Below are 12,879 nucleotides of genomic sequence, written 5' to 3' on the forward strand. Positions count from 1 at the left end.
ACTTTACAGGAGTAGGAAGAAGTAAAGCTTATTTAATCCTACCCCTTTCCCACTTCATACAAATATATACATCATTTACTGACCTTTTTATAATAAAATATCTGTGAATTAGTATATACAACAGTTTTGTAATATGTAATTAATTAATTCAGTCATTATTAATATACTGAGATGAAGAATATCTTATTTTCAATAAGGTTGAAAGTAGGGATGTCCCGATCCAGGTTTTTGCACTTCTGATCCGATACCGATATTGTTTTTGCACTTCCGATCCGATACCGATACTGACCGATACCGATACTGGCCTATCCGAGCATGTATTAAAGTTTAAAGTTATTTAGCCTACTTAGTTGTCAGAATCATGTTGAAAAGGGTTTTAGTACTCTTGATAACAACTAGCCAGCTGAATTAGGGGAGTTTGAATAATACATAATGGTTGGTAACAAGAAACTGACCTGTTTATTCAAGGATAAACACAAAATAGACAAAATTGTCCATGACAAACAGAAATGGCATCATTGAACTAGGGCTGGGCGATATGGCCTTTTTTTAATATTGCCATATTTTAAGGCCATATTGCGATACACGACATATATCTCGATATTTTGCCTTAGCCTTGAATGAACACTTGATGCATATAATCACAGCAGTATGATGATTCTATTTGTCTACATTAAAACATTCTTCTTCATACTGCATTAATATATGCTACTTTTAAACTTTCATGCAGAGAGGGAAATCACAACTAAAATAAATCACTATTTTTTTCATACGGTGTTGATGTGGAAATGTTTGCCTCGGCATTTTGATGGTGTGGACGTGTGGCACCGAATGGAGATAAGCGTCTCGACAGACGTTACAATATTTGAACAATGATGACGAAAACTGTTTTCTCTGTCGTGTCCGTGTGTCGAAAATTGTTATGCGCTTATTTTTTTATTTGATTTTGTGCGTGACATAGATTTGCCGTGCGCAGAGGACGCTTGAGCAGGCGCGCACCTTAGCGGCTGCGCTAGCATCACAGCTAACGTTAGCCATGCCGCTACCTCGCTCTCTGCTGGGAGAGGGCATATACGTATGTGACAGTATGTGACGTATGACGTGACAGTATGTGACGTGTGTAAGAAGGTGCGCTCGCTGTCTGTAAGAGGGAGACACAGGAAAGAGTGAGAAGAGTCTGTCGTGTAATGCCAGCAGCTAAAAGCAACTGCGTGAGAATCCACAGACCTGTGGATGTGTTGAAGGTGTGCTGGAAAATGCAGAACGGAAATTAGGGAGCAGCAGAAAAGTGGAATGTATTATTTAAATCGGTGCGTTGGAAAACACGGACCGGAGTTTTTTTTAAACTGGATCTGGATCGGCATTTTCCCATGCCTTGCCGATACGCATTTTTTTGCAAATATCGGCGGCCGGTCCGATCCAAATATCGGATCGGGACATCCCTAGTTGAAAGTATTTCTCATAATTCTTCTTCTTTGTACTTTGTAAGCACTATTCATTTGAACAACCTCTTAAACTGGATCATATCAGTACAATGTTTAACTTCTTTACTTAATCCATTCCATCATTTAATTCCACATCATTTTAGCTGTTTGCAATTTGACCAAATCATCGAACTTTAATATTTTTGACTCAATAAATAAAGTGTTTGTATGTTCTCTATATCCAACATTATGTATCAGTCTAATTGATCTTTTTTTGTAACACGGTTAACGAATGTAGCGCACATTTGTAGTTATTTCCCCACGTTTCTGCACAATAACTCAGATATGGTAATACTATAGTAGCGAGCAGTTGAGAATGTGAAGTGATTTGTTAAACCAAATATTGTTGTTTTTTTCCATATACAACAACCTATCTGGACTCGATAAGAGAATCGGTTCGATAAGAGGATTCGATAATAGGCTCGAATTCGATAATTTCTTATCAAACATCATCCCTAGTAAACAAACACAAGTTTTTCCTGTACAACGACAACTGTGTCACACGTGTATGTTTGCCTTCTCTTAGCCTGCGATAAAGCGTGTACGGGATGCACTGGCGCCGGCGCTGACAAGTGCCAAGCGTGTGCCAGCGGCTACCAGGACACTGAGGGCACCTGCACAGGTTAGTATGCTTGCATTCCTAGCGTTTCAATAAATCATAACCTCATTGAAATACTCGTACATTCAGATAAACACTGGCTTTTTATAATAGACAAAAGTCAGCATTTTTTTAATGTATTATTATATGTGAAATTAATGCACTGCAGTCATGCTTAAAATGACAAAAATACGTAAATATTATGTTATTATGAATGTGTCTGCTACTATATTACATGTATACTTTGTGTGTTTATAAAACGATGATGGAGGTTTTTTTAGAGCACCTTTATAGGCAGAATTGAGCAAATACCATTACTTCCATTGTCAGCTGACTCTTGTTAGCGTTTATTTAAAACGTGTATCTTCTTGTCTCACATATTCCCAAAAAAGGGCAGTTTTTCGTAAAAAGGAGTCGGAAGAAGCAGAGCACAATTATACCAATTCTTTACGTCTGTACGGTATTCCTTTGGCTTACATTTTGTCTTTAAAATGTTTGTTTCCTGCGTAAAGATGGAAAATTTTGTAAGGAATAAAAAACATTATCAGATGTTAAGAGAGTTTGTGCAATCTTAAGAGAAAAGGATGCTATTAATATGTTAAAAATAGAATTGTAATGAGAGTAATAAAATAAGAATGTATTAATATCAATTTGCTTTGTAGATAAACTTAGTTAATGGTTAGTTACATTTTGTATCCACTTTTTTTTATAATTTTTATGACGTTGCCCCTGTTTAAGTTTAATTGCTGTTTTAATTCAGCTATGTCTTGTACAGCACTTTGTGGTTTTTGTCTATGAAAAGCGCCTTATAAATAGAATGTACTTAAATACTTACTAAGAATAAGTTACAATGGGTAAAGACATTAAAAAAGATCAAAAACATTTAAATAAATATAAAAAAACCTCTCTTAAAAATGTAAAAAAAAAAGTAATTTCTGGATTTACTTTGAGGAATACATTTTGGTGATCAAAAAATTGTTGATTTGTTACTCAAGTTATTGTTGATTAATGACTTCAAGCTGCTTCACCTACTCAGTGGCCTAGTGGTTAGAGTGTCCGCCCTCAGATCGGTAGGTTGTGAGTTCAAACCTCAGCCGAGTCATACCAGAGAATATAAAAATGGGACCCGTTACATCCCTGCTTGGCACTCAGCATCAAGGGTTGGAATTGGGGGTTAAATCACCAAAAATGATTCCCGGGCGCGGCCACCGCTGCTGCCCACTGCTCCCCTCACCTCCCAGGGGGTGAACAAGGGGATGGGTCAAATGCAGAGGACTAATTTCACCACGCCTAGTGTGTGTGACAGCCATTGGTACTTTAACATTAACTTAACTTCAAGTCTCTGAGGTATTTTATTTCCTTGTAGTTGTCAGTATTTGTCTAGGGCAGGGGTCGGCAACCCAAAATGTTGAAAGAGCCATATTGGACCAAAAATACAAAAACAAATCTGTCTGGAGCCGCAAAAAATTAAAAGCCACGTGTGTCATGAGATATACATTGAATTAAGAGGACTTAAAGGAAACTAAATGAGCTCAAATATACCTACAAATGAGGCATAATGATGCAATATGTACATATAGATAGCCTAAATAGCATGTTAGCATCGATTGGCTTGCAGTCATGCAGTGACCAAATATGTCTGATTAGCACTCCACACAAGTCAATAACATCAACAAAACTCACCTTTCATGCACAACGTTAAAAGTTTGGTGGACAAAATGAGACAGAAAAAGAAGTGGCATAAAACACGTCCAAGAAAGTCGGAGAAAGTTATACATGTAAACAAACTACGGTGAGTTCAAGGACCGCCAAAATTAGTAGGACAAAACGGCGCTCGCCAAATACTCGAATCAGTGAAGCATGTTTAATATAAACAGTGTGCTTTATAACAATTAGAAAGGCTTGTGTCATGTTTGTCCTCCTACATAAGCCATATTAAAACAAAAAATATATTTTTTTCCCCCTCATCTTTTTCCATTTTTCACACATTTTTTAAAAAGCTCCAGAGAGCCACTACAGCCGCGGGTTGCCGACCCCTGGTCTAGGTCCTTGTTGTTAAAAACAAATCCTTTGTCTCCCTGCGGTCCTGCGTTTAACTTGCGGCGTGCCAGGTGCCTTGAATTTTCTCCTGCTTTGGGAAATCGCGTGCTTTCTTGCCGATATCGGCGTTGCATTTTATCAGATGCTCCACTTTGCTACTTTCAGCCTGCTTCTCTGCTTTAGAAACAGCACTTTGGTTTTTTTGTTGGTGAACTTTGCGATGACAGATGATTCCTGCCAGATGTTAGAAGGCATGTATTGATGTTGTTGATATCAACATCCAACACTTTGGATTGTAGAAAGTTGGCCCTCTTATGCTCTGTTGAAGCACCATCATCTCATTCTCATCCTCTGGCCTAGCATAAAACCTGCATGTAATCTGTAGCCCAGTCACAATCACAATCACATTGTTTGTCCTGTTCCACATCATCAATCTCACTCATCACTTTTGATATAATGTGATCCTCTTCATCATTTTGTTTCTTGAATGAATCCACTTTCTCTTCCAGCCTGTCCATTTGTTTCCAAAGTAAAACAGGAGTATCCTAACTATTTCAACTATTGGAATGAAAGGATGCGGCAGGCAATTCTGATGTTTTACTTTATTAGGGCCCGCATGGCCCATTGTCCCAAAGGGAGTCCTTATACAATGGGACATAAGGACCTATTGAATTTGTAAGGTTTTATTCTTTATTCTTTATTCTTCCGCCGCCACATTAAACTGTAATTTGACCCACTTAACATGCTTCAAAACTCACCATATTTGACCCACACATCAGGACCTGCGAAAATTACCTTTAAAAAAAAAAAAAAAAAACCCCCTCAAAACTCAAAATTGCGCTCTAGCGCCCCCTAGGAAAAAAACAAACTAGACTGCCTATATCTCCCACTAGGAAGATCGGAGACACATGAAACAAAAACCTGTATGTAGGTCTGACTTAGACCTAGTTTTCATAATTGTATATCATCGGGCAAAAATCAACAGGAAGTTGGCAATTCCCCCTTCAAGACAAAAAAGTACTAAAAACAGTCACTTTTGCCTCTTTGAGCTGTAATTTGACCCCCTTAACATGCTTCAAAACTCACCGAACTGAACACACACATCAGGACTGGCAAAAATTGCGATCTAATAAAAAAACCTAACCCCAAATCTCAAAATTGTGTTTTAGCGCAATTCTTTAATTAAACGCACAAAAAACTGCTCCTCGGATGAAAAAACTAAAAACTGCCTGTAACTCCCACTGGGAAGGTCGGAGAGACATGAAACAAAAACCTCTATGTAGGGCTCACTTAGACCTACATTTCATAAATTAACAACCCCCAGCAAAAATCAACAGGAATTTTGCTATTCCCCTTTCACAACAAATTTTTTGTAAAAACCGGTCACCTTCCTTCAAAAACTATCTCCTCTGAGCGCGTTTGTCGTTTCGGCTTCAAACTAACACAGGAGAGAGATTAAACCCTTGTGTATAAAATAACAGAACAGCGTTTTAATACCTGCTTCGGTTTTGATTTTATGACCCTTCAAAGACCCGCTGCGCTGATGCTGCTGCGCTGCTGTTTTTTTAAGATGGCTGCTTAAAAGCAGGAAGCACCAGCGTGCCTACACAATGCAGACAAGGTAGGTACACTAGACAAAAGTATTGGGACACTTCAGACTAAAAGTAGACAAAAGTATTGGGACACTTAGGCCGAAAACTGGACAAAAGTATTGGGACACTTATGACTACCACCGGACAAAAGTATTGGGACACTTAGGCCGAAAACTGGACAAAAGTATTGGGACACTTAGGCCGAAAACTAGACAAAAGTATTGGGACACTTAGGACTACAACTTGACAAAAGTATTGGGACACTTAGGACTACAACTTGCCAAAAGTATTGGGACACTTGGGACTAAAACTGGACAAGAGTATTGGGACACTTAAGACTAGCACCTGCCAAATACGCGGGCCCGACCAATGCTGCTTGCAGCTTTAATTTCTTTTTAAAACTTTTTTTTTTTTGTCACGGGTTTATTGTATTTTTTGCCACCTTTGGACTACCTTGAATGCATCATCCTTATTCAATTCCTTAATGCGTTTTGTTGACTCATGCAGTTTAATCAATTATCCTTTTAGCACTTTACTATTTCCTCATGTGCACTTGGTTTCTGGCTCTCTTCCACACCCCCCTCCTCACACCCTCCTCCTCTTTTTTCCGCCTATTCCGATCATTGGTGGTCAACACTTTGGAAGTTTGGACGTTCGCAATAGTTAGGTTGTTGCTAGCAATTTTTATTTTTGGCACAAGTAAGTTGGTCACGCCACAGACAGTATTCCATCCAGTAGTGTCACAGTTCCGTAATTGTGGACGGGAAAAAATGCCTGATAAGAAGTAAATGTTAAACGGTGCCAATCTCTTTTTAGTCTTTTAGCTTTGCAGAAATTGGCCTCTTAAAAAACGTATTACATTTATTGCCCATTATCTTTTGAAATATTTTAACGAAATAAAATAAGTACTATAATGTCGCTGCTAAAATTATTAATAGAACATGAATTTGAATATATTTAACTACCAAAGATGGGAGGCAAAAATATTAAGGCAGTTCTTAGTTTGTCCACATGAGGGGGCTCGTCATCCACTTATTTTTCCAAGTGCAGTCAATCCAAAGGAACAAATGTTTGCTCATCCAAAAAAATATTTAAAAAATGTTTTAAAGTCCTAAAAGTAGTACAAATATAAGGGGACTTAATATTTTAATATAAATTGACAACACTTCCTTGTGTTATCGGTCAGGGGTTCTTAACCTTTTTGACCTCAGGGCCTATCAGCTCCACTACAGAGAGGCCTGGGGCCCACTTAAATATTAAGACTGAATTAATAATCTTACTCTTGATTTTAATGGTATTCAATAATTATATGCAACCTTGTGGAATGATATGAAAGCATGCGTTAATCACAAAGATTATTAAATCAATTATTATTGATAATTGATTTATATAAATCGATTATTATCAAATATACTGCAAAAGAAGGGACTCATAAAAACTGATTAAAAAAAATAGACATACAATTATGCAGTTCTAAAATAAATACATTCTAACTAAATAATATTAATAATGAATATGTTTCTTAATAAAACTGAAAAATAAAATTAAAGTGGAATTACAAATACAGCTTCACCACTTTAGTCGTAATTTTTGTGCCTGAGAAACTTCTCCTCGACTTTAGCTTGTTTGTTTGATATTGTCATTACTGCCACAAGTGGTGGAAAAGTGTATTACAACTGAGAACCGCTGCGGCCCATATGGACCACAGCTGAGAATCAGATATTTTTTGGCAGGCCTCTAGGGGGCGCTCATGGCCCAACAATGGTTTAAGAACCACTGCTCGAGATAATATGTATCGGATATACATTGGTTCAGTTTTTCGGTTGTGGATGCGTTCCCAGATTGTAAATGAAACCACGACCCACCCTCTCCAAAAGCATTCATCTTTTGAAAATGTACTTTGTTTGAATATGTATTTTAAAGTTGTGACCGCTTTTTCTTCCTCCAGACACGGTCAAAAATAAGTATGATAAACATTGTATAGATTCACCCGGTCACAACATTAGTTACACTCAATGTGGAACTGCATTAAAAATGAGTTCTCCAGCTGAGAGCTTGACTTAATGTCCAAAAAAGTACACTATATTGCCAAAAGTATTTGGCCACCCATCCAAATGATCAGAGTCAGGTGTCCTAATCACTTGGCCCGGGCCACAGGTGTATAAAATCAAGCACTTAGGCATGGAGACTGTTTCTACAAACATTTGCAAGAATGGGCCGCGCTCAGTGATTTCCAGCGTGGAACTGTCATAGGGTGCCACCTGTGCAACAAATCTATTCGTGAAATTTCCTCGCTCCTAAATATTCCAAAGTCGACTTTATTATAAGAAAATGGAAGAGTTTGGGAACAACAGCAACTCAGCCACGAAGTGGTAGGCCACGTAAACTGATAGAGAAGGGTCAGAGGATGCTGAAGCGCATAGTGCAAAGACTTTCTGCACAGTCAGTTGCTACAAAGCTCCAAACATCATGTGACCTTCCAATTAGCCCACGTACAGTACGCAGAGAGCTTCATGGAAGGGGTTTCCATGGCCGAGCAGCTGCATCTAAGCCAAACATCACCAAGTCCAATGCAAAGCGTGGGATGCAGTGGTGTCAAGCACGTCGCCACTGGACTCTAGAGCAGTGGAGACGCCTTCTCTGGAGTGATGAATCACGCTTTTCCATCTGGCAATCTGATGGACGAGTCTTGAGTTTGGAGGTTGCCAGGAGAACGGCACATTTCGGACTGCATTGTGCCGAGTGTGAAATTTGGTGGAGGAGGAATTATGGTGTGGGGTTGTTTTTCAGGAGTTGGGCTTGGCTCTTTAGTTCCAGTGAAAGGAACTTTGAATGCTCCAGGATACCAAAACATTTGACTGTGCACCAGTGCACAAAGCAAGGTCCATAAAGACATGGATGACAGAGTCTGGTGTGGATGAATACGACTGGCCTGCACAGAGTCCTGACCTGAACCCCGATAGAACACCTTTAGAATTAGTTAGAACGGAGACTTGAGAGCCAGGCCTTCTCGACCAACATCAGTGTGGGACCTCACCAATGCGCTTTTGGAAGAATGGTCGAAAATTCCTCTAAACACACTCCGCAACCTTGTGGACAGCCTTCCCAGAAGAGTTGAAGCTGTAATAGCTGCAACAGGTGGACCGACATCATATTGAACCCTATGGGTTAGGAATGGGATGGCACTTCAAGTTCATATGTGAGTCAAGGCAGGTGGCCAAATACTTTTGGCAATATAGTGTATGTCCAGCTCGCCGTGACATCACGACGTAGCCAAACACCAAAAGCCTGCGAACAGAGGCATCCAAAACTGCGTGCAAGCTCACGCCAAAATGAATGAACATTATGACGCGATACTTTAAAGGGGAACATTATCACCAGACCTATGTAAGCGTCAATATATACCTTGATGTTGCAGAAAAAAAGACCATATATTTTTTTAACCGATTTCCAAACTCTAAATGGGTGAATTTTGGCGAATTAAACGCCTTTCTATTATTCGCTCTCGGAGCGATGACGTCACAACGTGACGTCATATCGGGAAGCAATCCGCCATTTTCTCAAACACCGAGTCAAATCAGCTCTGTTATTTTCCGTTTTTTCCGACTGTTTTCCGTACCTTGGAGACATCATGCCTCGTCGGTGTGTTGTCGGAGGGTGTAACAACACCAACAGGGACGGATTCAAGTTGCACCAGTGGCCCAAAGATGCCAAAGTGGCAAGAAATTGGACGTTTGTTCCGCACACTTTACCGACGAAAGCTATGCTACGACAGAGATGGCAAGAATGTGTGGATATCCTGCGACACTCAAAGCAGATGCATTTCCAACGATAAAGTCAAAGAAATCTGCCGCCAGACCCCCATTGAATCTGCCGGAGTGTGTGAGCAATTCAGGGACAAAGGACCTTGGTAGCACGGCAAGCTATGGTGGCAGTTTGTTCCCGCAGACGAGCGAGCTAAACCCCCTGGATGTCTTGGCTCACACCGTCCCTTAAACTGGACAGATCAGCTTTCAGGAAAAGAGCGCGGATGAGGGTATGTCTACAGAATATATTAATTGATGAAAATTGGGCTGTCTGCACTCTCAAAGTGCATGTTGTTGCCAAATGTATTTCATATGCTGTAAACCTAGTTCATAGTTGTTAGTTTCCTTTAATGCCAAACAAACACATACCAATCGTTGGTTAGAAGGCGATCGCCGAATTCGTCCTCGCTTTCTCCCGTGTCGCTGGCTGTCGTGTCGTTTTCGTGGGTTTCGCTTGCATACGGTTCAAACCGATATGGCTCAATAGCTTCAGTTTCTTCTTCAATTTGGTTTTCGCTACCTGCCTCCACACTACAACCATCCGTTTCAATACATGCGTAATCTGTTGAATCGCTTAAGCCGCTGAAATCCGAGTCTGAATCCGAGCTAATGTCGCTATAGCTTGCTGTTCTATCCGCCATGTTTGTTTGTGTTGGCTTCACTATGTGACGTCACAGGAAAATGGACGGGTGTTTATAACGATGGTTAAAATCAGGCACTTTGAAGCTTTTTTTTAGGGATATTGCATGATGGGTAAAATTTTGAAAAAAACTTCGAAAAATAAAATAAGCCACTGGGAACTGATTTTTAATGGTTTTAACCCTTCTGAAATTGTGATAATGTTCCCCTTTAACATTGTTTACAACGGCTATCCAACATTGTAACATTTCTATTTCAAAAAACAGGTACATCATCATAGGTCCCTTTTTTTTTTAAATTTCACAAGAACTCAATGCAGGCTATGATATTTGAACTGGTGCTGGATTTCCACCAGATATTGACGAGTGTACCCAGTCGGAGTCACCATGCAAGAAGGAGCAGCAGCTGTGCGTTAACAATGAAGGCAGCTACGAGTGTGTTTGCATCCCTGGTTACGAGGATCAAGATGGAGAGTGTGTACAAAAGCAGGAACAAGGTGAGTGTCACTGTCGTTGAAAGGCTCTCCAACTCATTTGCGCCTAACCCTTTGTGACATTCTGCTCCACAGAAACCAACGAGGAGGAGGAAATGACCGAAAGTCCTCGCGAGGAGCTCTGACAGTGTAACAAGTGGTACCAATCCCACAGAACCTTTGGAAATATTCACGCTGCTCATTAAAAAAAAAAAAAAGCACTTAGGCAGCATCCAAAATTAATTCCTACTGTTGGAATGAGATTTTATGCAGTTATTGTGGATCATTTACTGCTTTTTTGTTGTGATATTTTAAAGTAAATAAAGGTGTTTCAACTAAAGCAGCAGTCGGAAAATATTTCAAGCACATGTTCTTGGTCTTGTGTTATTGTAGTGATTAGAATTGCCACAAGGTGGTAGTCTAACCATTAAGAATACACTGACTACTTCTCAACATGAAGCTGTACCAGTGACTTGCGGTGAGGTTGATGGCTGGTGAGGCACTGACTTCATCACAGTCACATTTACAAACATATGAACCCTAAAGAGTATCTTATTCACCATTTGATTGGCAGCAGTTAACGGGTTATGTTTAAAAGCTCATACCAGCATTCTTCCCTGCTTGGCACTCAGCATCAAGGCTTGGAATTGGGGGTTAAATCACCAAAAATGATTCCCGGGCGCGGCGCCGCTGCTGCCCACTGCTCCCCTCACCTCCCAGGGGGTGATCAAGGAGATGGGTCAAATGCAGAGGACACATTTCATTACACCTAGTGTGTGTGTGACAATCATTGGTACTTTAACTTAACTTTAACTTTACACATACAAACTGTAGCACACAAAAAAGCACATTTAATAAAAAAAAACGTTATTATGGTCTTACCTTTACTTAGAAATTAAGTCCATGCGCCACAACTAAGGCCCTCACTTCAACTTTCCACGTGCAAGATTGAATCTATTTAAAAAAGTGTAACCGAGGGTTTATAAATGTGGCCTATACTGTATGAAACTACAAAATAACAAACACGGAGACTCCAGTTTACACGAGGACCACTTTATTTACCTTCTTTCAAAAACCTCCGCAACGTGACATCACTTCCGCTCTTAGCGCCTTCAAAATAAGAGCTCAAGGCATATACTGTATAACAGCGCATAACAGGAACTTAACATCACAAAGAGGAAAGCCCATAAAAATAGGTTACAAAAGTTATTTAATAAGAAGCCAAAAAGTGCAAAAACAATAATGTTCGTGTTGGAGGAGTTGTGAATTAGATACACCTGCAGTCTGCAGGTGTATCTAATGTTGTGTCCCTGCAGTCATTCACAACTCCTCCAACACGAACATTATTGTTTTTGCACTTTTTGACTTCTTATGAAATAATTTTTTAAAATAGATTCAATCTTGCATGTGGAAAGTTTAAGTGTGGGCTTTAGTTGATATAACAATTCTATGGCGGGGGTGCAGGAGGCGGGATTACTGGAGCCTCAGCCAGTGCGTCTTTTGCAGCAGTTTTATGATCGCTCAGCACAAGAAATACGTTACACACATACAGTTGTTGACAAAATACACTGTACATTATATACCTCAGCTAACTAAACTATGGAAATGTATAATATAGTTCATATAGCAATACAGTCTCACTGCACAGCAGGCCAGCAGTTAGCCGAGTCCGCAATTCATGTTGAGGCACTGAGTGACGTGCCTCAACTGGCTGCTGTTCACCACACCGTCTCTTCTCAGTATTTGAACGGCAAATGTGAAAATTCAGCGATTTTGAATAAAAATAATCTAAAACTGGTGAAGTTAAATGGAAAATAACTTTATAGTATAATCACTGGATACATATAACAATTTAATTATTATTTTTTTTCTTTTTACATTTTTTTTCTTTCCACGATTGCAGGTGAGGCCCCGCCTCACCTGCCTCTAGTGACTGCACGTCACTGAGCTGTACACTCTAGTCAAAGATCCTCTATTACAGAATTGTATTACCGTTTTAAAGGACTTGCTGCTAATGCTAGTCTAAGATCCTCTACTTGACTTTTGGTGTTTGAAAAACCTGAACCTAAGATCTTCTATATTACAACAGTGCACTGCTCTTTTTAAAGACTTGCTGCGAAAATGCTAGTCAAAGATCCACTGATTGACTACCCTTGTTTTTTGAAGGACCGACCACAAAAACCTTGAACTAAGGATCTATTATATGACAGGAGCGCATTGCTGTTTTTAAAGACTGGTGGCGAAAATG

The 12,879-nt window shown here is 39.7% G+C and overlaps 1 protein-coding gene across 1 annotated transcript in view; it reads left to right on the forward strand.

The window, feature by feature from the left end:
* creld2 (cysteine-rich with EGF-like domains 2) overlaps positions 1-10,961 on the forward strand; it is a 28,879-nt gene extending 17,918 nt beyond the window's left edge. The window contains exons 8-10 of the mRNA XM_061958947.2: positions 2,011-2,106; positions 10,515-10,655; positions 10,728-10,961. Coding sequence (XP_061814931.2) covers positions 2,011-2,106; positions 10,515-10,655; positions 10,728-10,777 — 287 coding nt within the window. The 3' untranslated portion in view covers positions 10,778-10,961. The remainder of the gene's footprint in view (positions 1-2,010; positions 2,107-10,514; positions 10,656-10,727) is intronic.
* Positions 10,962-12,879: the final 1,918 nt, after the last annotated feature.

This window comes from Nerophis lumbriciformis, linkage group LG05, assembly GCF_033978685.3.
Source record: "Nerophis lumbriciformis linkage group LG05, RoL_Nlum_v2.1, whole genome shotgun sequence".
In the NCBI taxonomy this organism is placed as follows: domain Eukaryota; kingdom Metazoa; phylum Chordata; class Actinopteri; order Syngnathiformes; family Syngnathidae; genus Nerophis; species Nerophis lumbriciformis.